This window comes from Embiotoca jacksoni, unplaced genomic scaffold (assembly GCF_022577435.1).
Source record: "Embiotoca jacksoni isolate LCO1_2020_lvr unplaced genomic scaffold, fEmbJac1.0.p SCAF_3, whole genome shotgun sequence".
In the NCBI taxonomy this organism is placed as follows: domain Eukaryota; kingdom Metazoa; phylum Chordata; class Actinopteri; family Embiotocidae; genus Embiotoca; species Embiotoca jacksoni.
The window spans coordinates 21,176,406-21,202,742 of NW_027185381.1; the positions used below are offsets into that span (position 1 = coordinate 21,176,406).

Sequence of the window (26,337 nt, forward strand, 5' to 3'; positions counted from 1 at the left end):
AAGGCTGACAGATGAGAGAGGAAGGTGTGTGTGGCAGATGTGCTGGGTTAAAGATTGACAGGATGTTTATCAGGAATGCTGTGTGGTAACCCCAGTCCCCCACAGCCACTTCATAACTGACCAGTGATAATGTGGTTAAAATACATCATACTCTAGTGGCCTCTAACTCTCCCTGTCAGGTTGAATATAGCGGGCTAGGGTCGACAGCTAAATTTCTGATGAAGCCACTATATATCTGCCTCATTAAGTCAAATCTGCTTGTTAGAGTAATTATTTCAAACTGTATTTTTCTGATTATATTCTAACAGAATTGTGTTGGAAAAATGCACTCATATTCATTCTTGCAGAGTTATTTGAGAAGAAACTTCTGGCAATGAATAATAATATAAATAATTTTGAGCCAGCAGCCATTTAGCATTCTTTAATTTATTTTAGTTTGGTGCAAAAAATAAACCAACCTGGCTGTTTCTTAACTTTAAAGGTAAGAAACTCCTACCTGCCAGCATCTGAAGTCACCACATTGAACTGATAGATAGATAGATAGATAGATAGATAGATAGATAGATAGATAGATAGATAGATAGATAGATAGATAGATAGATAGATAGATAGATAGATAGATAGACAGACAGACAGACAGACAGACAGACAGACAGACAGACAGACACTTGTTTGCTTCCCTTGGGGAAATGTATGTATCCAGTTGCTCACACATATAAATCTAGGTTTAATGGTTAGTGGTAATAGTATATACAAGAACAGAAGGATTACTAAAAACAACACATCAATGAATAAATAGATGAATAAAATAAAAAGTACCAATGATAAAAAAAAAGTGCTGCTGATTATTATTGCACTAAGAAACTTAGTCCCTTTATTTGTAAACAAATATATCTTTTTTTTTATTTATAATCTATTTATTTGTTAAATAAATAAATAACAATAAATATTTACCCTTTATTTATACAAGATCTGAAGTATAAAAGTGATCAGTTTTGGTTTTTATAGTGTGCACTGACTACCAGTCTTTGTAAACTAAAATAATATAACCACAAAAAACAGTTTGGTACATCACAGTAAAACCACAATGTGTGGCTTTTACGCCTTGAGCAATATAAAGGTATTGACACAACAAACATGTTTATACACTTCAGATGTGCGAAGGTGTATTACAGTGTTTTTGTGTGGAGTGGGCCAGAAACAAACAAGTTAAATGTATTTCCCAAAATGTCAAACTATTCCAGGAGATAACTCTGATTTGAATGAACCTCTTTGTCGTTTGTCATGTTGATTGTGGAGGTTTAACTCATGCAAAGTGGGGTGTTAATGGCCCACATGCAACTGCTTCCTGAAAACAGATTAGACCCACTAAGGGCTGCAAATGATGATGAACAGACGCGTGTGGGAATACGCATATAAAACCGAGGAAATCCTGCTTTGCATGTTCACCCAATTGTTCCCTGCAACACAGGGCTTCACTTTTGTTTGCGTGGGGGTGGAAGGAGGACCGGAGGAGGGGGGTGTTCCTCCTTGTCCCCTCCTCCTCCTCACCCTTACGAAGAAAAAAAAAAACGTGACCAGCCCCCTTTCCATTCCCATGGATCGTATTACGGGAGACTCCAGTCCCGAGACATCTGCTCCGCTGCTAACAACGGAGCGCGTCCCCGCGTCTCCAGCGACCGATCGCGTCTCCTGTTGTGCCCCCTCCTCCTCCACCACCACCACCTCCTCTTTGCCCTCTCCCCTCGGATTTGGGCTCTCTCCGTTTATTTGTGTTAACGCGGTGATCATGAGTAGCCGCCGTGTATGTGCCCTCCACGTTTAAGCTCGACCCGGCCAAAGCGCGTCCCTACTCTCCATCCCTCCAGTGCCACCGAGAGGGAAAGGCGAGTAGCCGCGGCGGGGCGAGCAGCAGCACCCGGTGCCATCGAGCAGCACATTTCTTTTTGTCTGTGCGCTCCGCAGGCTGCTGGCTGTGCGGCTCCGCATCCTCTCCGCTGCTGGTTACGTTGTTTGTAGGAGAGGACAACGGAGGGCGGATGAACAAAACAAAGATCTACATGTCTGCTATGTGAAAACAGATCAGCGGTGGGATATTTAGTCTGATTTTTCCGCTTTCCACGAGCTTTTTTATTTGTTTCTGGCACCATGGAGTCGGTGGAGAAGGAGTGTGGAGCGCTGGGTGGATTATTCCAGGCCATCGTGAACGACATGAAGGTAACACATCTAAATTAAGTAGACAGGGATTTCATCTGACCTTTGTGGTTGCACAGTAGCTGATCAGACACATATTTTTACTGCCTTTGTCTCTTTCACCGGGTCCTCCCCCACTTGAAACACCGCTGCAGGACAGATTGAGAGATGAAACATGTTTCCCTTTGTGTTATTTGCATAATGTGCAGCAGGTCTGTCAGGCATTGGTTATATTTATCAGCACTTCAGGCACCGTGTCAGTCTCTGTGCCATAAAATAACTACTTGCGTGGAAGCACGAGTAGAACAAGAGCTTCATTTTTATCACAAAACTACAGTTGTAGCTGTGTGTGTTTGGCCCAGGGGTCAGTGCCTTTTGAGAAGCAAAAGCAGGGGCACAGGAGAATAAAAAGTGCTTAAAAAGTGGGAAATAGTGTGCAGTTATCATACTACAAATGTGTTGTGGTGCAACTTGACTCCAAACAACTGTTCACTCTTCATACTAGCCTCCAAGGTTTTTCTAGATTAAGTGTCAGCTCTGGAAGGATGCTCTGAAAGAAAATAACAGCTCCATCACCTCAACCTCCAGAACAGAAAAAGGCATGAAAGCTTATTGATTGTCCTTCCTGATGTTGGCCTTGTGGCAGGAAATCACTACTTTTGCTGTATTTCGTTCAATACACATTTGATTCGGGCTTTTTCTTAGTAATCAAATTGACCCCCCCCTTGCAACTTGTATGTATAAAACATGAGATCTTTGTCTTTTAGGATAGTTTAAAATATTTTTTTTTTTGCAGGAATTAGATGTCCCCCATTATTTATGGCATATATGGAAGTGTTTGTGTTGGAGGGGGGAGGGGTCAAGTCAAGGAAGTTGAAGCAGGGTGGTCTGTTGTTGTTCATGACAACAGATGGAAAGTGTGCATGTATTCATCGTGGCTGGAGGCAGCTCCCACTGTTCTCATTGTGTGGGATGCTGGTGATGCTTCCAAAGTGTTATTAACAGCGAGTAAGTCAAGCATCATGCAGCACTTTCAACTGAACAGATTTCTTATTGATCACTGGCTCGCAGGGGCGTGGTGCCTTCGGACTGACTATTTATGGGCCCATCATTTGTCAGGCTCCAATGAAGTCAGCTCTCAGCTATTGGCAGTGCCGGTTTCATATATTTCCCCTTTGTGTTGTACTCACACCAGGGCCAGAGAGAGACAGGGGCTCTTAGAAAAAAGGCAGTCTGTGTATTGATAAGCAGTGCAGATGAATGAGGCTGAAGCCCTTAGTCAGCACAGTATCGATGTCCACTGTCTGAGACAGACATCTGACCTCATTCCTGCCGCCTGGCTGCGCCATGCAAGCCTGTCGGACCAGCTTTATCCCCCGGGAGCAAAGCAGCAGCACTGCTTTCCTGATTGTGAGCAGTGTTCGACTATAGTGTACACTCAACCTCCTGATACACACACATACAGTCAGAGAATTTCCACAGCCTCTTGTGTACAGACAGTACACAAGTGTGTTAGTACAAGCTACACGCTTTTGGTTATATAACTGTCTGACGAAGCTACAGGAAATGAAATAAAAGAGTAGGAGGTGTTTGAACACGAGATAGAGGGCGGAAAGAAAAAAAAGAAGAAGAAATGACTCAGCTGGATTAGATCAGGAATCAAGAATTAGATCAGATCCAGGTGGCACAGAGATATGTGGGATGTGATTTCAAACCTCTGTGTGTGGGTTAGCAGCCACCTTTAAAAAAAACAAAAAAAACCGTCCTTGAGCAACGCTGCCTCCCGGCTCCAAGGGTAATGCTTTTGACCTCACTCTCCAGTGAATGATGAGCCGTGGGAAGAAGAGCCATTCTCTTACCTCCATCTTTTCATCCATGGTTACCTCTCTGGATGCTGCTGGGTGTGGATGGAGAAAAAAAATGTGTACTCCCGCTCCATTCTTCTCCGCTTGGTACTCCCCTTCACCCTCCTCTTTCAGCTGTCTTGGCAGAGCACATCCCTTGCGCTCCTGGGAGTCACGGACCACACAAGCTAATTAGACACCTGTTGAAGTCAAGTGCGAACGGCGAGGCTGCGAGGTTCATGGTAAACATTTTTTAGGGGTGAGATGATAGCTCCTAAATCACTTTCGAAGGCCGAGGCTTTATCCGCGATAAGCTGGGAGTTAAACACTGTCATTGCCAGAATGGAGGTTATACCCAAAGTGATGAAGAGCAAGACTCTCTCTGGATTGCATGTTAACTATATATAGTAAGGATGTGTAACCCCTATTGGCTCCCCTCCATCAAAGACACGTAAAGGTTGTGCCCTTCCTTTCGTTGCTCCAGGGCTCAAGCTCTTGCTCTAATGGGATCTAGCCTCGAATGTGTTTTAAGTTTGGCTTCTGCTTTTACACCTCAAGGCTGTGCGCGATAATCCTGGAGAAAATCTAATCCAGATTTTTCAAAAACGAGCCCATACTACCTTCCCCGTGTACATAAACAGTTGTGATACGGGGGCTTACCCGGCTCAAAAATGCCAAGGAGACATGTAAACATACGAACACATATAAGAGACGAAAGGCGTGCACTGAGAAATCCTGCCGACCTTTTTTAAGTCAAGGCAGAGCATAGGGCTTATACGCTAACTTGTTTCTAACCCCAGGGCAAAAAGCCAAGCTCTCTTTGATTTATAGCTGCCTTATTTTTCCTTCATTATCTTATCACTGTGAATTAAAGAGAAAATGCATTTAGTGTGAATAAAGTTGACACTGAAATATTATCAAGCCGTGCCAGATTCTATCCTCTCAGAGAGAACGTTATGTCTTCTCAACTGTGCATGAACACTCTGTGTGTGTATGTGTGTGTTTAACAGTGTACACTTCTGCACTTAAATGTCCTTGCCGAGATATTTATTTGACTCACTACTTTTCCTTTCTCTGATCAGAGCTCTTACCCTGTGTGGGAAGACTTCAGTGCCAAGGCCACAAAACTGCACTCTCAACTCAGGTGAGAAGCAGCTCCTGTGAACAGTTAAAGCTCAGTGACAAAAACTCTTGTGCAATGGTTACAGACTCTAAGGGCGGTGAACATGTGTTAATGTGTTTTCAGGACCACAATTCTGGCAGCGGTGGCCTTTTTAGATGCCTTTCAGAAGGTGGCGGACATGGCTACCAACTCTAGAGGTAAGGAGGGTATTTTTCAATTAATTCAGACTCGCACATGGTGGAGTGAAAGAGCTGTTGGGGGAAAGAGGAACAATAACATCCACCATCTTTTTTCCTCCCGAGCAAATCAATTTGTTGTCTTCATGGGGTGTTGCACACAGATTATTGCTGTCTTGCTGCAAATTTTCACTTCCTTAGATGTGATGCTGGTGTAACTCTGCATTATGCTTCAGCTACACAAATATAATGCCATGTGTTGTGCACATTCACACCCTTAAGGGGTTCAGTACTGTCTGCACTTTAAGTGGATCTGAGGATTAGAGCAGACAAGCAGTTGATAATCTTTCAACTCAACATTTGTGTTCCCTTTGATTTGAAACATGTGGTTGTGTGTCACACAAATAGGACAACAAGATATAGTTGTTTTCACATCTGTGAGAAAGTGGACAGTTGGTGTGACGCTCTTGGCTTCCTTTCACGACACCATTCTGCCACACTAAGATGACCAAAGTGGGGGCAGCTTTGGGGGGAGGAGAGGAGGAGGGTGCAGCTCAGAGAAATGAAAACCTGAGCTTATTGTTTCTTGGGTCTTAATGAGGTCTGCTGATCTGCTTTGTCACCCTGCTCGCAGCAGCAGACAGGCTGGCCAGAGAGGCAGCTGATTAAAACAGATTTCTTTGGAGTCAATCGTCGACAGCAGATTGTAGGTCAAAAAAACCCGGACGAGCGTGCAAAGGCTCCTGACACATTCACAAACGCAATCACACAAGCGCAGGAGCATACCTCCCCACACACACACACACACACACACACACACACACACACACACACACACACACACACACACACACTGACATTCAAAGAGTGACAGCTGGTAGCTGGCCGCATGACCTCACAGGTCACATACCACCATGCTTTTAAACAGCTCATACAAGCCCCGCCCCTTATTGACCACTTACTGCTGGAGAGAAAGACCAAAGGGGCTTTTCTTAAACAGTGTTCACGCATTGTCACCAGTTTTTGCTCACACAGACTTTCCAGTAACAGTAGGGTTTATTGCCATGGCGATACATCAAGCCACCTTAAATGATTCCTGATGTGAGCGCACATGCATGATGAAGCAAGGTAGACTCGGGTCAACCTGCTGGCTGCTAGCAGCAGCTGGCAGCCTGCTTCAATAAGACAGGGGTATAGACATGGCAGGACGGGACTTCAAAGGAAAAGTGCCTTAAAAGAAGGGAAAAAGAGCAGAGTGATAGATAGACCGGAGAAAGATGAGAGAGAAGGGCGAATGTAGTTTTTCAGCCATAGATGCATAAAATCCGTGTAAGTGTGTCACTCATAAACTCAGGCACTCTTCTGCTTCTCTTCCAGGGATATTAACTTTAGGATTAATGTCATCCTTCTCAGGCCACAGACCGCACGAGTGATGAAAGACTTTCGCAATTAAAGAGGGACTAATGAAACAGGGTTTAGACCACTGCACAGTAGTAGATGGATTGAAAACTTAAGAGATGTTATTTTTATCATGTTAAAATAGCTAATATTTGATGGTTTCATCATCTTAAATGTGAAAATATTTCCTGCTTTTATTAATTTATCAACATTGCTTCTGTTGTTTGTTCCACCAATTTGGTCCAAACTCACTATTTAATGGACTGTCATAGTGCCTCGAGATTTAAACTGAACACCTTTGGTGATCCCCTGATTTTTTTCACCTAGTGGCATCATCAGGTCCAAATTATACCGTATACTTTCCAGCACTGCAGTTTATAATGAAAATTGCAAAAGTAAATCTGTTTGTCTGATTAGTGATACTTAGCAAATGTTAGCCTGGTATCATGCTGAAATAAGATGGTCACTGCATTAGTACATTGACTGTATAGATTATACCTGCTGCGGCAGCGATTATATTTTTGTCATTGCAAACATGTGCCAGGCTTGTCTTAGCATTTAGCGCGAGCACTGCTTTAGCACAACTTGATCATAAATTGTTTACTGGATGGTATTTTCTTACTTTTATTTTCTTAATTATTTAAAAGAATGTAAAACCTATTGCAGTTTTTATGTGCTGTTAACCAGCATACCATTTCAATTCCATTTCTCCTTTGGGAGCTGTGTTGGTCTCCGTGTGCTCCAATTAATTTGGCAGGAGGAATGTCGATATTTACTGGTGCTGGCTCGTGGTGCACAGGGATAACCTTTGAACCTCAGGCTGCAGGACATAGAGGACATTGTTAGGCAACTTTGCTCGTCTGGCATCGGCAATGTTATAATTCAGATTTCTTAAAATATATTCGCTTAGTAGCTCACAACTCTTCAGAAAATGGAAGCTAAAAATATTTCTAAGAATACTTTCTCACTAGTTCATAAGTGTCTGTTTCCCTTCACTCTCTTTCTGTCTGTGTTCCCTCCTGTGTGTGTGTGTGTGTGTGTGTGTGTGTGTGTGTGTGTGTGTGTGTGTGTGTGTGTGTGTGTGTGTGTGTGTGTGGTGTGTGTGTGCGCAGTCTGCCTGCCTGCAGTGATCATGTTTGCCTCAGCGTCTGCACAGCCATATAGGGCTGATTGCACCACAGGGGGCAGGCCCTCTGCTCTGAACTGTTGGCCGCTGCCGCTGTCACCCCGATCCCGTCTCGTGTTTGGGGGACGAGCTGCAGCTGCTGGCACAGCTGGAGGTTTCATCGCATTCTTCGTCTGCCTGCTTTAATCTACCTTTGACACACTCACCCAGTCACTCCGTTAACTCTTGCACACACACACACACACACACACACACACACACACACACACACACACACACACACACACACACACACACACACACAGACTCTCCAGACTGGACACGCTTCCTTGCCAAGGAAAGCAACATTTCCTCTCATTCTGTGCTTATTGATTGATCCACGGAGAGCTGACGGCAAATGAAAGAGGATTTTATGATTTCCTGTCCTTACTTCTGTGTTATCTTTAACTCGGAGGGCAACCTTACAGACAAATCCAACTGTATCATCCCTTCCATCTCCACCTCATTCAGCCTCCTCTCTGTGTCAGCATGCGTCCAAGTGCCCCGGGTCTGTGTTCATGTTCGGGCTTCCTCTCTCTCGCCCATGTTGTCCATTTTTAGAGTTTATGGTCACAGTAATGGCGTCAGCGTCTGTGTTTTATGATGCAGCTGGATGAGTGCTGCCAGGCGTTTTGGCACTGAGTCTGACAGCGATGTTTCTCTAAACTGTGTTGATAGAGCTGTGTCTGAAGGCACGTCTGTCACCGGCAGTACGCATCCGGGTTCAATAAAGGTCTGCGAGCACCAAAGACTGTATTAGAAGAATGTGTTGGGAGCATTTTTAGGCTTGTAAAGATACGTGTTTCATGTTTCAACGCTCATCTTTCCTGTGACTTAATGTGATGCCCTGCTGCTCTTTGGTGCGTTTTATTGTCAGACTGGCCAGCTTTAATGGATTCTGGTGTGTTGTCTAGACTTATTTTTCCTATTAAACTGTTGTGTGAGGTATTAAAGAGGACCAGACTTATCTGGAGAAGAGTGGACTCGTGTTTTGTTGAAGCTTGGCTGGATGACGCGTGTTTTCGTACGGGGTTGACTTCATTTTTTCCATTTTTGGACATGGTTGAATTGGATGTATGTCAGAGAGCTGGTAGTCCATGGCTAATGGGACATTAGGGTATGAGATACAGGCTCCATATTTTTTTGGAGAGTGAGGTGAGTGTAGTGTGGGGGCGAGTTGACCGAGGTTGGGGGTTGTGGTTTCAGTGGGATTTCCACAGCTCTGGGTTTCCAGGCTAGGCAGAGGCGTTCAGCTAATCCTCTTAGCCCCACTCTGTAACACACAGACACAGACTGCCTTCTCTTCCCTTCCTGATCAACCACCCCCAGCTTTAAAAATTCACACTCTGGGATCATCGGCCAGACTGCCATGCGCTGCGAGTTTGTGTCCAATGCCGACGAAACCTTTCTCTTTTTACATCTGCGCACCAGAACCAGCAGACTGCACGCACCATTACACACACAGAGACATAATGTTCCTGCGGGTCGTTGCGAGCTCTCTCTTGTCTTTTCGTTCCCTCCTCGTTCTCAGTGGAGGTATGCTAGTAGATCAGTGTGTCAGCGAAGCAGTAATCTGCTTGGCGACTGTAGTTCTCTGGGTTGGCAGATGGGACGGATATCCCTACCCGCCATCTGGACAGCCTGGCATGGACGAGATGCGGCCGTGGCCTAGTGCAGAGCGAGATCAGGGGATTACTGTCCTCTGTGCTATCCCAGCAGCGCAGCTATTTTTACGGGCATGTCAAATAATGAGCGTTTACTCATGTGACCAGAACTGATATCCATCAAGCTTTGGCCTTTCATGTACTAGCTTGACATGAGGCTGTATTGTACTCTGTAGAAGAACCAGGAGGTTATAAGCTGAAATGAGCTTCGAGTGTTTTAAAGTGGACATTCATTCAGGCACATAAACGAATGCACTTTCAGTTATATTATGGTCTGTTGTGCCATTCTGGTAACTGTATGCTCGGCTCTTCAGGTATTTTAGACCTCCAACCACGAGGTCACTTAAGTATCAACAAGAGCCTCTTATTCTTCCGTCAGCTGTCTACCTTGTCTGTCAGACACTGCTCAACAGTTCCCAACACAGTTATTCAAGTCTCGCTCTAACGTTTACAGGCTTTAAACCTCAAGTCTTAATGTGGTCTTCCTGCAAATGAATGTTTTCCAGCTATTTTAATGACTACCAAAGTAAAGGATCAAGTGGCTGCAGCAGTGATGCGAGGAACAGACGAACCGGGGGAAATAATAACGGGAGGGAAAACAAATCTTTTGGTTCTGCATAACTTTCATTCTGAGGGCGAATACCTAACTAAGAAGACAAACATGGGACTTGGGGGGAACACTGTGTTCAGCTATATCCTGAACATGAACTCGGCATGGAAGGGAGCCGGGGAGGGGAGGGAAAATACATGAGAGCCTGATAGAGTAATGTAAGGGAGGACTTTAAAAAAGGGGATGTAAGGAATACATGCATCATTTTAATCAACAGAGGATGTCTGGTTTATACCAGTTGGAAAAATTTGCAGAGAATGGAGGATGACTGGTCAGATCACATGATCAGTTGTAGTTATTTTATGCACACTTCAATAGAAAGCTTGTTTTTATCACTTGCCACCGTACAAATAAATAGTGACCAAAATACGGTCTCTATAGTGGCATGGCTCCAGGAATAATGAGGTCATTTGGTCCCTCCACCATTTTGGTTGATATCTCATTGGATGGATTGCCACAAAAACATTTTTTTACAGGCTCCAATGAGGCTGTGAAAAAAACATGAAAACTAGGATTTTAATTTGAATATAGATGGACTTTGAAGTTGAGGTGGACTGATAGATGGTTCAATACAACATTTTGAATGTATTTTATGAAGACTTTATGAGTATTCCAGTAAACTTCTGTTTTTTTTTGTGAAGAAAATCAGTCAACTGGAGCCACATGTCTTATTATGAGAATATAAAGTTTAGAGTTTATATTTGATGAGCCTTAAGTATACTTTAAGATCAGTGCAGAGGAGAACGGGGTGTGTAACTGAGGACTAAGAGGCTACAGATGGAGGTGGAGCTTATGATGAGTTATATGAGCAGCAGAAGCACCAGCAGTGGTGTCAGCATTGTTTGTAGGATTGTTTGCAAATGAGTAGAGGCTCATTAACTTAAGCAGAGCAAAAGAGTGGGCAGAGTCCTGTCAGCTGAGACAAAGACACTTGAAGAGGTTGTAAATCAGGTTGATTGAACTGACTCGCAGGCTTCGCTCCATTAAATACAAAGCTATTCAAAGACTGCTCCTGAGGTATCTGTTTACATGCATTTGTATTTTAGACTTCGGCTATCAGGGGTCTTGTTTCTCACTTGTTTCATTTCTAGTGAAAAGCACATCTGGACAAGCGGTGGGAATTATTTTTAGCAGCATTCATGTCCCTAAACAGGAAGCTCCTGCAGCAGAGAAATATCACTTCCTCCTCGTTCTCCTCCTCGTTCTCCTCCTCGTTCTCCTCCTCGTTCTCCTCCTCGTTCTCCTCCACGTTCTCCTCCTCCTCCGTCTCGTCCTAATGCTCTCCAGAACATGTTTACACCGCATCAGCACACACCGGGATGTCTTGTCTGTGGGTGTTTCGGGGTGAGAGGTGAAACATGCTTTTCGTACTGTCTGGCCAGGCAACAATGGTGTGTGTGTGTGTGTGTGTGTGTGTGTGTGTGTGTGTGTGTGTGTGTGTGTGTGTGACTAAAACAATTGATCTCAAGGCCATTTCCTCCACCGCTTTGTAGTATTGTTGCTGGTAATAAGAGACATTCCACCTTAAGGAAGTGACACAAAGGCTTAGAATGAAGTTTTGATGTCTACTGCAGACGCACAGCACATTATAGGACATACGTTCATTCATAAACAAACTCACACTCATTCATAGTTGTTTTTATTTCCAGCGAATCGAATGTCAGGTTTTTTTTTCTTTTCTTTTCTCTGCCTTATAACAAAGTACATCAAATATCTTTGGGTATTGGATCATTCGTCGGATAAAACTAGACACGGGAGATGTTCCCTTGGGAACAGGAGTTTCAGCTTTCGCTATTGTCTTACCTGTTCATTGTTTAGTTAAGTAATTCATTTACAAATGTATCGATAATGACAATATTCAGTTACAACCCCAGATACAGTACCTGCATATTAATCCACACAAACAATTACATTTATGAATGTAGGATTGAAGTGTTTAGTTCAAACAAAAATCGTATTGTTATGTTTTAGATCCTTGAGACGTTGAGCCTTCTTTAACAGCTCAGAAATCACACTGAACAGCTTCAAGCTTGAATCAGCTTCATACTTTATACTTTTTCACATGATTTTAAAGTGATGACATGTTTCTGAAATCTGAGAGAAAATTACACATTCATTCTGTTTGAAGTCTGAGTTATTATAAAAGATTTATAAAAGTCATTTCCAGATTTAGACCTGTCTTCACTAACTTAAGGAATGCAAGTAGTAAAGTAGAATCGTTTTCAAGTTATACGCCATTGAAAATATAGTGACGCAAGTGAAATCAGAGTTTATTATAGCCCAATATCACAAAGCATGCCTCAAAAGGGCTGTAAATATAAAAAATAATTTTCTTTTTAAAAGAACAGACGAGGAAAAAAACTGGATCTACGTTGTGTTGCAACCATGAACAAAGACTGGTATGAAATGTTAATTTTTCCATTTTTAAGTCGGACTCAGAATGAGAATATACCCACATTATAAACTAGAGATTCTGGAGAGTTTCTCAAAGGATACACACTGTCTGTGTCTGTCAACCACAATTTATGTAACTTGAATTAGATCTGTAACTCTCCTGCTACAGGCGTACACCACAGCACTCCTGTTCCACAATCCGTGTCCACATGTGGCTGTTTTGCCCACCACTCTTCCCTCCATCAGATGCTATTGCTCCCTAACAGGCAGATCCAAGGGATGCTGCTTTATTTATGATACTTACTGCTCCCACTGTGCTACACTCCCAGCTGTGCTTTGAAGCAAAGACTTGATGATATGAATTTATGATGTTCTGTCAGGTTTTGAATTCAGACATCTCGGCTGCGTGTTTGCTCAACTAGTAGCGAATTTATAGCAGTGAAGCTGCTGAAATCAAAGCAAGTGCTCCTTGTTCTTTTTTCTTTCCTTCGCAGACAAAACTATCTTAGTGAAGTGTTTTTGTTTTTTTTTCCTTCCTTGAACACACATACCACGTAAAGACTTTGAAAATGATTCATAATATTACATTATCGAATTACTCCTTAGTCCTCCTCATTATTAATCATATATTTAGTGGGTTTACTGTGTATAGATGTTGTTCTGGCAGCGCCCGTTGCACCTGCAGTAGCCAGCTAACACTTCCTCTGCCCCTTGACCGGCTGAACCCACCCGGCACCTCGGCAGTGTGTACCCTCTTTCATCCTCCCCTCTGCTCCCGTCTCATCCCACGGCCCCTTTCATCCATCAGTGGCCTTCGCTGTGTCCCTGCCAGTTCACACTCAACCTCACTTAAAAGGGGTGAGGGAGGGTAAAGTCAGGAGGCTTAACTGTCTGTGCCTGCCGCAGTCAGCTCCATGGCCAACGTGCCAACGTGAGGAATAAGTGTTGTCTCACTGACGATGGAATTTCCTTAGCTCAGCGGCTGCTGCGTGAAAAAAAAATCAAGGGGACTTCATTTTCCTGGAAGTGTAACAGTAAGGATTTTCTGTACCTTTTTCTTGTACAGTCCACATAAACACGCTTTATTGATACAGGAAGCAGAGAGAGGGAGCACCCTCTGAACCAGTGGCACAAGTCTAACTCCAACAGCACCTCACTCCAACGCAGTAGTCTAAGTGCTAATGAAATGTGAGCTGAACAGCAGGGTTTAGATGCTGAAAGAGAGAGATGGTTAGGCTGAGCTCCCATGCTGAAGACATCAGGGGATTGAGGCCTCTGGCAGTTTAGCCCCTGGCTCCCGACTCCTGGCAGGAGAACCCCCTATAAAGCTGACCTATTAAAATACTCCTCCTTCCCCGAGGAATCAGGGGAGTTAATCAGAACCAGAGCTCTGGATGGAACCACTCTCCACACACTCAGACCGCACTGTGCTGGTTTGGATGCTAGAGTTTAGGGTTCCCACTGAAACCCACCAATGGGGGCTTGACCTTCCCACCAACAATCCCATGTCTTTTTTCAACATACACTTCAGATCTTCCGGCAATTTCACTTTATGTTCAGCGTGTATATTGAGTCGGGTGCCATCGGTGTGAGATGTGTGCACGGCAGTGCTCCTGTAATGAAGCGCACATTGCTGCTCTGTTTATTTACTCCCAGTAGTTTGCTCTGTGTCCTAAGATATATAGCCAGGTTGCATAATAGCTCTCTTCCATCCTGGTCTGTGTTTTGATTCATTCATGCACGTGTGGGTGTCTGCTATGAGGTCGGCCCAGCTCCCCCTAAAGCCCTGGGGATCCCGGTCTGCTAAATAATCACTTTTCCAGGTTTTATGCACTTTGAGCCAGCTCTAAACTGCTACAAAGTTAAGTATCGATATATTTATAGACAGTGAGATAAAGTATCACTTATACAGCCCAAAATCACAAAATAAACGGGGGAAACGGAAAAGATGAAACCTCAGGAAGGTCAACACGGAGATATATACACCTTAATAAAATAATAGAATGACAGAAAGACTTTGATTTGAAAGTCTTTTTCTATATTCTGCACAATATCTGTCTTTCAAGACAAGCGTAACTGTCCTCCTAGCTTGTATATGTTTGTCACATGCCTTGTGTGGTGCTGTGGGAGTGAATCACCGTGTCCCTGTCCATCCGGTCGAGGCCAGGGGCCAGCAGGGCTCTTTGACATGGCCAGGAAGCCTCTGAACCTCCCCAGGATGTAGCTGTCAGCTGATCCCCTTTTGGGAAGGGAAGACGGAGAGGAGGGGACGGGAGGAAAGAGCTGGGAGGCTGAGAGGGAAATTGGCAGGGATGGATTGACAGGGGAGTGGGGGTTGGAGGGCTCTCCAGCTGACAGTGACATTGGGAAGGTCTGTTATAGAGATACAAGACGCCACATTACTCTCGCTCTCTCACTCTCTCTCGCTCGCTCTCTCTCTCTCTGTCGCGCTCTCTCTCTCTCTCTCTCTGTCGCTCTCTCTCTCTCTCTCTCTCTCTCTCTCTCTCTCTCGCTCTCTGTCAGAACTGATTCACAGCTGTGGTGGTTTCCTGTGATGCCTTTTTAGAGGTGAATTACAAAAAGGAGACATGCACAACCTGTGTGCACGTGCTCTCTGTGCGGGTCTGTTGATTTGCTTTCTGACCCAGTGTAAATAGAGGTTCTTATATTACAGACTCTCCAGTCCTTTAAAGATGGACACCTCTTTTTCTATTTATAGCATATAGAGTTGAGCGTATTGGTTCCACATGTTACTTCAATCACTTCCTGCTGATGTGTAATGCCTGTGTGTAATGCCTGTGTGGAAGATACAGCTGGATGACCTTTCACCTCTAACCCTCCCCTCTCACTGAGTCACCTAGAAAATCAATGCCGACATAGGACAATCCTCCTTTCTTCTCTCCAACGTGCAAACACACTAAAGTTACTCCACATATGTCTGGCAAAAATGTCTCTTTGAGACAGAGTCCAGATCTGTTGCTGAGTGTCTTTGAACTGGTACAACAGTTAGTGAATGCAAACGGTGCCGTTGAATGATGTTTGTCTTGCACGTCTTACGTGATATTAGCTGGAGACGGTAACCTAGTTTCTTTCTATGAAATCTGGAAAAGAGCACAGATCTCACCGGACAACAATCTGGAGCGTTCCTCAAACCGAGTCCGTTTTCAGGCCGACTATATCGGTCACGTGTTTCTTTCTGTTTAATTCTGTGTATCACTCTCTCCATCTATCTGTTTTCACAGTGAAGGTTAGAGCTGGTTTCTTTCTCTTTCTCTCTGGCTGCCCTGCATGAATGGTGTTTAGGAAACAGAGAGAACAGGAAAGGCAGAGCAGGCAGGGAAGAATAGAGGGATATCCCCTTACAGGGTTCCCTCCTTTTTCCTCCAGGATAGAAGGGGTGAGAACTTCGGAAAGGGTGGGGGGTTTGTAAATCACACCACCTGTCCACACACGCACGCACACACACGCGCACACACACACACACACACACACACACACACACACACACACACACACACACACACACACACACTAACCTATGCACAGGCGCTCCAAATTTTTTTTACACATGAACACAAATACAGTCCTGCCTCCACTCTGAGGCCTGTCTGTTGCTAAGAGATGCCCTTCTCTTTGCTTTTGTGTGTGTGTGTGTGTGTGTGTGTGTGTGTGTGTGTGTGTGTGTGTGTGTGTGTGTGTGTGTGTGTGTGTGTAGCGAGGGACCCTCAGATTAGCCCTATGTGGCCCAGATTACAACAGGATCAGTGCTGCCACATATTACACCGGCCTGTGAACCATCAGTGAGACAGTGGGCCAGCCTGGGTTTTAAAGGCTTAAGACTCCATTTAATTACACTTCAACAGAGAGGAAAAGTACAGTAACCAATTCACACAAGCTGTTGTTTACACTGTGGTGACAAATCATGCATCTCAATCTCAAAGGGTCAACAGGAAAAATGCATGTTTTGTGCAGAGGGAAGGAGGGAGTGTAAGGTTTTAGTTCTCAGGCACAGTGCCACATCTGCTTCCCCAAACAAATGTGATATTTATGGGCTCTTCTTTTTACAGTCAGCATATGTCCACCTAGTGGTTGCAGCTGGAAACGCCTCTCCGACAATGAAAAAAAAATAGCCCTGATAAGTCCATTAAACCTTTCAAAATGTTCTCCTGATGTGTTATGTGCTCTCATGGAAAAACATATTTTTCTCGGCCAAGAGTTGAATCTGTGATTTGTATTGCCAAGCTCTTATATTGTAGGTGACAATTTGTTTTTCATTTTGTCTTTCCAAGGTGCCACCAGGGACATCGGCTCAGCTCTGACAAGGATGTGTATGCGACACCGCAGCATTGAGGCAAAATTACGCCACTTCACCAAGTACGTGTCATTTGTATTTTTTTGTTTTTCTTCCCCTCCACCGCAATTTTCTCTCATCTTTTTCCCTGAGGGGATTATTGTGTTCCTAGGTCCCATCCCATTTGCGTTGACCTTTCTGTCATTCTACCACTCTTCGCTGAGAGGCTTTCTGCGGTTGAAATAAAGCTATTTGTTATACCCTTCATTCTCTGACTCTCATGTTGTCTGTGCTTGTCACTGTAGTACTCTTATGGAAGGCCTGGTTACACCACTTCAGGACAGAATAGAGGAATGGAAGAAGACTGCTAACCAGCTGGACAAAGACCATGCCAAAGGTGAACAGCCAGAAAACTATGAATACCCTTTTTATACACATTTTTCATTGAACAGAGATTTATACACCATTTGTTTCACTGTCTCTCCACAGAATACAAGAGGTCTCGGCAGGAAATCAAAAGGAAGTCGTTAGATACCATAAAACTCCAGAAAAAAGCAAGAAAAGGTGAGAAAAACTTTCACAACATGCTCATTAATGGACTTGTGATAAAAGTAATGAGATTTTAACAGCCGATATTAATGAAGTCTGCAGGGCAGCTGGTCTCTGGGTTGTACAAATGTCTAATGGTGAACTAGCACCATCTAGAGTGCAGAATGAGAAGTAATAACTCAATCAAATCAAAATGCCTGGCACAATTTCAAAGGCTGCTTTCCAGCTTTGGATGGTTTACCTTATAAATCAAAGAAATGAACTTATTTCCTTGGTTCTGCTCGCATTAGCCCCTACCGCTGGTTGTAATTAAATTCCTATTTTCATACGATGCTTCAGTGGTATGGGCTTGTCATAAACATGCAATGTGCCCTAATTTGATGCAGCTAACTTTGCCTGTTCTTCTGTCTCTCCCCTCCCCTGCCTGTTACTGCACACTCCTCTATTTCTTTCTGGCTATTTCCCCTGGCTGTAGAGCTTCTAGGTATGTCTGCTGTGCTTTGCCCCGAATGAAAACTTCACATGCTGGTTTCAAGCATCAAAACCATCCTTAGATCAACCTGCCAGTCAAAGAAAACACTGCGCTGTCTTAGCATTTTTGGTTAAAGGGTGAAATAGCGTGACATTCTTCGAGAAATTAAAAACCCTGGGGATAAAGAATGTTAATAATACACAGGCTAGCTGTAAGCAAATAGGCCTTCGTCATCACAGACATTTTGATTTGAAGTGTTACAAATAACATTATTGACAGCTTTTTTTTGTTACAGTGACAGTGAGTCAACGAGGAGCCAAATGCTAAATTCAGCCATCATAGATTTTATAATTTCCCTGTGCATTATCTGCTGTGACATGTCCAAATGTCCTTGGTGAAAAATGTCTGTTTAGGAAAAGCATATACTGCATATTTGTCTTTCATTTGTTAGCTACTTGAATGTGTCTTTTGCTTACAGTCTGCCAAAACTGTTTCAGATGTAGCTCTTCCATTTTCTAAATGCCTTTTTATAGAGAAAGAAACTGGCAGTTTTTGTTAACTTATCTCTAAGACAATCACTCATTTCTCTGAGTAAAAACAACTTCTTTGTCATGAGCTGACAGCTCCATGATAATGGTACTATTCCTGTTTATAAGGCCCTATAGAGGGACAGGCTGTCACATCCTTATGGGACTTTTGAGTTTATTAGTGCCTTTGTAAATGAAGGTGCACTGAAAAAAATGAGCTAATTAAACTGATATGCGTTGAACACATGGACAGTTGTAATGCAAGTGTGCTGCATGCTAAAGACAATTTGAGTGTTGATTGTGATGATTTTTATGTCTGCAATTTCCAGCACAGAAAGACACAAATTTGAATTTGCTCACTTTAATACCAGTATTAAACATTAAAACACATTAAACATCAATTTGCTCACATTTAGCTTGTTATATTTTCAAGTTATATTGTACATTTAAAGAGTGTGCTGCTTGAGACTCAACCAAAAATGCTAAGATATAGCATACTATAGGGTGATGACTGACAGTGTATAAATCATGCAACAGAACAAAGAATGTGGCATCAGTGGTCATCTTCATCTCATCCTTCTTCCATTGCTTCGCCCTCCTGTATTTATCATCAAGTGTCACTGTGGTATGCAGTCTTGAATAACTGGACATTTAGTACTGTAGTGTTTTTCTAATTACATCCATTTCAGGGTCTGCAAATCATCACCAGTTGCATTGATTGAGGGCATGTTTTCGGTGTCCTCTCATTCCCATGTACATGAACCATTTGAGTGTAATGCTTGTCAGTGTGTTGACCTCTAGTACACAGCAGTTTATCATTATTTGTACTAATCATCTCTTCTTTTTTTTTTTTTTTTTACTCTTTCCCTCCCTGCACTTTTATAATTATCAACCTCCCCTCCAATTCTTAATCTGTTTTCATTCCTCCTCCTCTATGTCTCTGTTTACTCAACTACACGCACCTCTGTCCTCCCTCACTCGCTCATTCCTTCCTTCCTTCCTTCCTTCCTTCCTTCCTCTGTCTCACTTTTTGTTGCCTTACACAGGCCGGGGTAATCTGCGGCCCCAGCTTGACAGTGCCATGCAGGATGTCAGTGACTTGTACCTGCTGATGGAGGAGACAGAGAAGCAGGCGGTGCGCAGAACCCTCCTGGAAGAGAGAGGACGTTACTGCACATTCATCAACTTGCTTCAGCCTGTGGTGGTGAGGAACAGTTATTCTTTATATGCCTAAAAGTGAGAGAAAATGTTTGTGAAGAGAAGCTCCAATGTAGTTGCTGTTTAATTAATCTATCCGGCTTCTCCTCCAGAATGTAGAGATCGCCATGCTGGGAGAGATAACGCATTTACAGGCCATTGTTGATGACCTCACTGTGTTGACTGAAGACCCGCACAAGCTGCCACCAGCCAGTGAGCAGGTAAGCAGGGTGTAACACTCCTAATTTTTTTTAATGCCACTGGTACACTTTTCATCTGACACGATCCGGTTATTTGGATCACAATCAAATTAGCCTTTTTGTAATTGCAGTCCAGGATTAAGTATTTGCTATGTTTTCCTTATCAACAAAAAGACTGAACATGTTTATCCAAAGCCTGATCTGGACTTCGGAATCATTAACAACCAGTTGCCCCGAAGCTTGCATACTATCTCCAGCTTGCATAGATACTTGCTAGAGCAACAAATGTGTGTCAATCCACAGCTGAAAATAGTCCCAAAAAAATGTACTGTTTACTCCAGTTTGAGTAACCTTTGCTACAAATTACAGTGCCCAGCAATTCTAGGAAAAGTATCTTATCTTGTTGTCAGTTCTTATCACATGTAAAAGCAGTATTTTCTTTGTATATTATTGTATCTGTATAGTAACAATTATGTTATGTGTTGCTGCAGGTGATCCGGGATCTGAAAGGTTCTGACTACAGCTGGTCCTATCAGACGCCTCCTTCCTCCCCCAGCAGCACCGGCTCCAGGAAGAGCAGCATGTGCAGGTATATCCTATGAACATACACACTGCTATCTGTTCACTGTGTTGAAGATCCCCTCCAGACATGTCCAAAAACAATTATCTCTGTCTATGGTTATCTCTTCAAGGAAAAGTCCAATTAAGTGGTTAGAGATTCTTAAAACGTCACCTCCTCTTTCATTGAAAAACCTAGAATCTATGAATATTGTATGTAATTATTCTGCAAGGTATGATGAAGGTAAGAAGTCCTGCTCACAAGTATTCACCTTAAGCCCCCGAAAAATTGCACTTTCAGCAGAACAACTAGAAACCGTGAAAATGTTTGCTCTGTATTTTTAAGGTCAAACATCTCAGAAAAGTAACAGTGACAGATGTGGACATTAAGTTCTGTGCAATATTATACAAGATGTTGATGATAAAATGTGATGTGATAAGTTTTGCATACTCTATTGTTAATAGTGGATTTTGTTGATGCTTGAGCTGCTCTGAACAAACACACACACTTTTCCAATTTCCAACAACTTCACTACACAGTAGCAAGGAAATGAAACATCCAAAGACAGTTAGCTCCAGTGACATACCTTCCTCAACACGCAGCCTGACTACCAGCGACAATGTGAGACGACATGCGGTAATAATCTCGCCGGCTCCTCAGCTCATGCTCCTGGCAGATTTGTACTTCTCAAGCTCCTTACAGCCAGATTATGTCCAAAACTGTCAAACATCACAGCCGGAAAGCTGTGAAGCCTACTCAGGAACCAAAATCCGCATTTTCATAAGGCTAATGGTGATGGTACAACAGTTTATTTATAAATGTGGGATTCTAGGCCAAGAGACAAGTCTGGCTTCACAAATAAACCCTTTTAATGTTGAGTTGAAGAGATATCAAATGTTCTCACAAATTCTCACCTTGCCTTGGTGTTACATTTCCTGGTAGAACCCCCTTGATATTTGTACCAATTGACACCACATCCTATTTTTAATATTCTACAGATGTCCACATTGCAGCTATGCTGTATGTGTGACAGACTCATTTTTATTACAGATTTAAGTTATAAATCCCAGTTAGCATGATGTTTAATGGGTAAAATCAGACTTTAAATGAAAATATCTCAAATTTCAGCTTTTTCTGAGACAACCTTCAGTTTCATGCCACAGCATTAAATACAAAATATGTTCAGGAGACAAATATTTTAATGATAAGATGTAAGAAAACAAGCTTACTTCAAAAAAAAAAAGAAAAAAAAGAAAGAAAGAGGTTGTTCACGGTTATTCAATTTGTCATATTTTATTTGCCATTCCTCCGAAAGCCTCACCCTGTAGGGAACGAAGATTAATGAGAAATGATTACTTCAAATATATTCCGGAGGGAGAAGGGAAGGAGGAGGAGGTGTAGGAGAGAAAGTACAGAAGGAAGGTGAGAAGCGAAAGTTGCACATTTGAAAATGCGTGGGTGACAAACAGAAACAACGCTGAATGAAAATGACAGAGCAGGAGACAAAAAGCACAAAGACAGCTGTTAATGTTCAGAGGGAAAAGGAAATCAAAGAGGGGCTAACTTTTTAATGCTCTTTGATGCGCCAAAATTAGAAGAATGGCATCAGTTAGAATTTTCACACAAGACTTTCTTCATGTCCACAGCTTTTGTGATAAATTTTTAATGTAGCCTTTTCTGTCTTTACTGTGACTTTTACATAAATCCTCCTCAAAAAATTATCTTCAGAACAAAACAAAGGGAGGGAAATGTGATTATATAGATCACAGTCCTGTTTAACATTCATATTCAATGCTTATACTCATGATACCCTCTCAACAGTCTCCTTCAGATGCCCTCAGCGGGAGCCCATCGGCTCAGCAGCGTCTCCTCCCATGACTCAGGTTTCGTCTCCCAGGACGCCAACACCCATTCGAAGCCTCCTTCGCCCATGCCCTCTGACATCACCAGCCAGGTAGGAGTCTCAGCCATGATTTTAAAGTTTATTCTTTTGTCAGGAACAAAAGAGGGATTTTTTGTTTTGTTTTATTGCGACAAAACCGGGAACAAAGCAGACTTGTTATCTCCAGAGATTCCTCAGGCAGTACTGCTGCAGGGCAGGAGGACACAGCAACAACACCACCTTCTTGTCAAAGAACATCTACGATAAGTCTCTCTTTTTGACAACAGTAGTTTTCCGTCTGGCATTTCCAATCACTTTTTTTTCATGTTTGCATTTCAGACATAAAGCCGTAGTCTTAACAAGAGCTTGATAGTCAAACTCTGTTTGTTTTTACTGCAGTACAGCTTTATCAGTTACAGATGTTGAATTTGTATCCCCCTGGATGGATAAAGTTATTCAGACTCTCACGGTCTGAACAGACTGCAGTGTACAGAACACTCTCAGCAGCACATCAGCACACCAACTGATGCAATGTTCTTTTTCAGAATAAATGATCTTACAGGTTACTTTACTTTCGATCTAGGCTATAAATCTATAGATCCCCTCAGAGAGGAAAGAAAAATCCCTCTTTCTAAAGCTCATCAACACTCTTCTCCAACTCTCATTCTCTTCCTATGCATCTCTCATACCTTCCTCTTTCTCCCCATGTCCTCTTCATCGCCACTGTTCTTTCCTCCATCTTCCCATCCCCAGAAATCAACAAGCTCAGCCTCCTCTGAGGCTTCAGAAACCTGCCAGTCTGTCAGCGAGTGCAGCTCTCCTACAGCGGTTAGTACTGCATGCAACTCTCACCAATCTACTCACTTTGCAGGACACACGCACTTGCAGACACACACACACACACACACACACACACACACACACACACACACACACACACATGCACGCCGATAATTGTCATCTATGGCTTAAAGAGGCCTGTGGGCTCTTGATGACAGCTGCTGTACGATTTGACGTGGACTATTTATGGTTGCTGAGCACTCTGACTCAGACTTGTCTATCCATTCCGCAGTTTGGCTCATGCTCATCCTTCGGTACCTTCCGCCCTGCTTTCTCTCACACTGGCACCATCAGGCCTCTATCTGTCATACTTCCTGCGTCCCCCACATTTAACCACTCCCCTGGATCCAACACTCCCTCACCCACATCAAAGGTTCCTAGCTGGAAGGTTCGTTTTCATTTGCAATTCTGGTTTTGGGTTCTCTCTTTTAAAACTTTTGTTGCTTCTTTGCCTATTGTATTTTTTTTTCTGCTGTCATGGACATTGTTTACTGTAGATTAACCTCACAATCACCATTTTCTTGTCGCTTATCAAGCTCAGTTTTCACGTCTTTCCTCGTAAAGATGAGCGAAACTGAGATGGCTCTATTGTTTAACAACACTGACAAAGCTTATTGTACTCTGCTTATATCGACCATGCATCTAACCCGTTCATGTGCCAAAACCAGCAGCTTTCATGTTTAACTGACTGTACAATTGTTGGATGGCAAACACTAGCAATGCACATTATTCTGTCTGCTGCTGCAGGAGTGGGCCAAATCGAGTTCCTGTGAGCCGTCGTTGGCCAGCACTCTACTGCGTCGGAGGGAGTCTATGGATAAGATGAGAGAACTTGAGGCTCCGCCCAGTCCTCAGGGGTATTCTGGGATGCAACCAGATGATCCGCACAGAGCGAGAAGTGGCCCAGGAACCATTACCGCCAAGGTAAGAAGTCCTGAGGGAGGGGAAATATAAATTACAGGATATAAATTTGGATTCCTTAGGAATTGGAGTGTGGTGAATTGCATATGTAAATGTATGCTGATCTGTATGTATTTCCTACCTGTCTGTGTGTGTGCTCCAGCATGGTGAGCCCCTCTCTCCAGCAGCCAGTACTCTAGCTATGGTTCTGACCAGAGGCTTGAGTATGGAGCAGCAGAAGAGCAGCAGAGACTCTCTGCAGTACTCCAGTGGCTACAGCACCCAGACCAATACCCCCTCCTGCTCTGAGGACACCATCCCGTCACAAGGTAACACTCATCTGAACAGATAAACACTTCCTCAGGATAACATGCACATAAAATCCATGTACAGCACAGGATTTCTGAATTTCTTTGCTTTTGCACTCCAATTTTAATGGGAATCCTTGCATTTGGTGATTTGAAGTGCCATACCAATGGCATTGACTGTTAATTTGATTGCTGTAAATTATTGTGTTAAACAGCTGCAAATTAACCTGTCAAAATAACTGTACTTGTCAGTATTTTTATCATTCGGTGTACAAAATAGATTCTCAAGACTCCCTGTCACTTCCAGGTTCTGATTATGAGTGCTACTCTCTCAATGGGGATGCTGACAGTGAAGGGCAGGCAGACTTTGACAAATCCTCCACCATCCCACGCCACAGTAACATTGCTCAGAGCTATCGCCGCATGATCCAAACCAAGAGACCTGCCAGCACAGCAGGTCTGCCTGCAGGTAAGAGCCTGCAAGGAACTCCAAATGGTGCCGGGGTCATCAGCTCTGGTACCATTACCTCAGGGACAGCTACCATTCGCCGGACACCATCCTCCAAAACTGGTGTGAGACGTACGCCATCTACATCTGGCCCCATTCCCATCCGGCCCCCCATTGTGCCAGTTAAGACCCCTACAGTGCCAGACTCTCCGGGGTATGCTAGCCCCTCTCAGCATCGGGTGGGCAGCGAGGAGTTTTTGTATGGTGATGACCCATCTGCTAGTGACTACATGAGGGCCTCTCCAAAGCGAATGAGCCTCCCTGACACAGCATGGGGCTGTGGAGGAGGAGGAGGGACGGACCGGACTGTTTACGCCCAGCAGGCACCCGGCATGGCCCCCCACAGTGCTGAGGAGGACCCTCTGCTCGCTGCCAACCGCCACAGCCTGGTGGAGAAGATAGGAGAGCTGGCAGCCAGCGCCCGTGCCCTCGGTGATGGTCAGTTCCCCTTCCCCAGCTTACTGCCAGAGGATCCGGCTCATTGTGCACCCCAGGAGACGTCCTCAGTGGATATGCTGGTGTCTATACGCCGGGGAGTGAAGCTCCGCAAGACACTAACTGACGACAGGTCGGGTCCCCGAATCCTTCGGTAGTTAAGGGAGAAGAGAGGCTGTGAAAACGGCACTGTGGTGCCCTTATTCACAAACTAAAGCTTTGTAGTGGAATACAACACCACTGATGAACCGAGGCACAAATAACAAAGAGGATATATCATGTGGTGAATGGAGGCCAGTCCGACCACGGGCAATGTCAAGTCATTTCACATCATGTATGTATTGCGTACGTACAAAGTAATCCATGTTTTTTTGGTTTTTATTCTTCTGTGTTTTGTTTTTGTCTGTGGGCTTCGTGGCTGTGCATCTCTGCTCCCTGTGTGACCAGTTGTTTCAGCCCAGTTTGTCCCCTTTAGACCCAGTGATTGAATGCTCTTTGTCTCTGTTCTTGCTCTTATGATCATTATTATTATTATATTGTGCATTTCTCATTTAACACAGCCACCTGTCAGTGGAAAGTGATGGGCGCAGTGCTCTGTGAGCCTGTCTGTATGTTGTGGTTCTCATCGTTACTGTAAAAGTACCGTATTACTGTTTTGTTTCATAAGCTGTAACAGCAGCTGTGTAAGTCATGTAAAAATAGAAGCAATATGGCAGTGTTTTTATTGCTTTACCGTACTGTCAATATATTCTGCAATTAAACAGGCTTTTTACTGTTAAATGACTTGATTGTTTTTGTTATAAAATGTCCGAAAATGTCCTATTTTGAAAATGGAATGGAAATTCAATATTACATGAGCCTCAAAATGTGTTTTAGGTTGCCGAAATGTGGAGCAGTAGTTATTGGTCATAAAAAATAGAATCAAATGTTGTGTCTTTACCACTGCTAAGGAAAGGAGGCGCTTTCAGTGTGGTTTGTTTCTTTGTTTGTTTTTCTCTCGGCAGGATTACAGAAATACTACTGGCCTCATATTCATTAAACTTGGTGGAAGGATGTAGCATGGGCCGAGGAAGAACCACATACTGTCTATGGGAAGAACCAG

General features: G+C 43.5%; 1 protein-coding gene across 3 annotated transcripts; it reads left to right on the forward strand.

Annotated features, from left to right (window-relative positions):
• Positions 1-1,602: 1,602 nt before the first annotated feature.
• mtss1la (MTSS I-BAR domain containing 2a) lies at positions 1,603-26,015 on the forward strand. 3 transcript variants are annotated; one of them, XM_069162879.1, is made up of 16 exons: positions 1,603-2,217; positions 5,120-5,181; positions 5,284-5,357; positions 16,857-16,941; positions 17,164-17,255; positions 17,348-17,422; positions 17,883-17,891; positions 19,453-19,610; positions 19,717-19,824; positions 20,295-20,392; positions 22,184-22,316; positions 22,998-23,072; positions 23,317-23,472; positions 23,832-24,008; positions 24,148-24,313; positions 24,600-26,015. In XM_069162879.1, the coding sequence occupies exons 1-16, from the start codon at positions 2,149-2,151 to the stop codon at positions 25,391-25,393; spliced, it is 2,331 nt and encodes a 776-aa protein (XP_069018980.1). In that variant the 5' UTR covers positions 1,603-2,148; the 3' UTR covers positions 25,394-26,015. The 3 variants fall into 3 exon arrangements, with proteins under 3 accessions (XP_069018980.1, XP_069018982.1, XP_069018981.1); XM_069162881.1 differs by lacking the exon at positions 23,317-23,472; XM_069162880.1 differs by lacking the exon at positions 17,883-17,891.
• Positions 26,016-26,337: the final 322 nt, after the last annotated feature.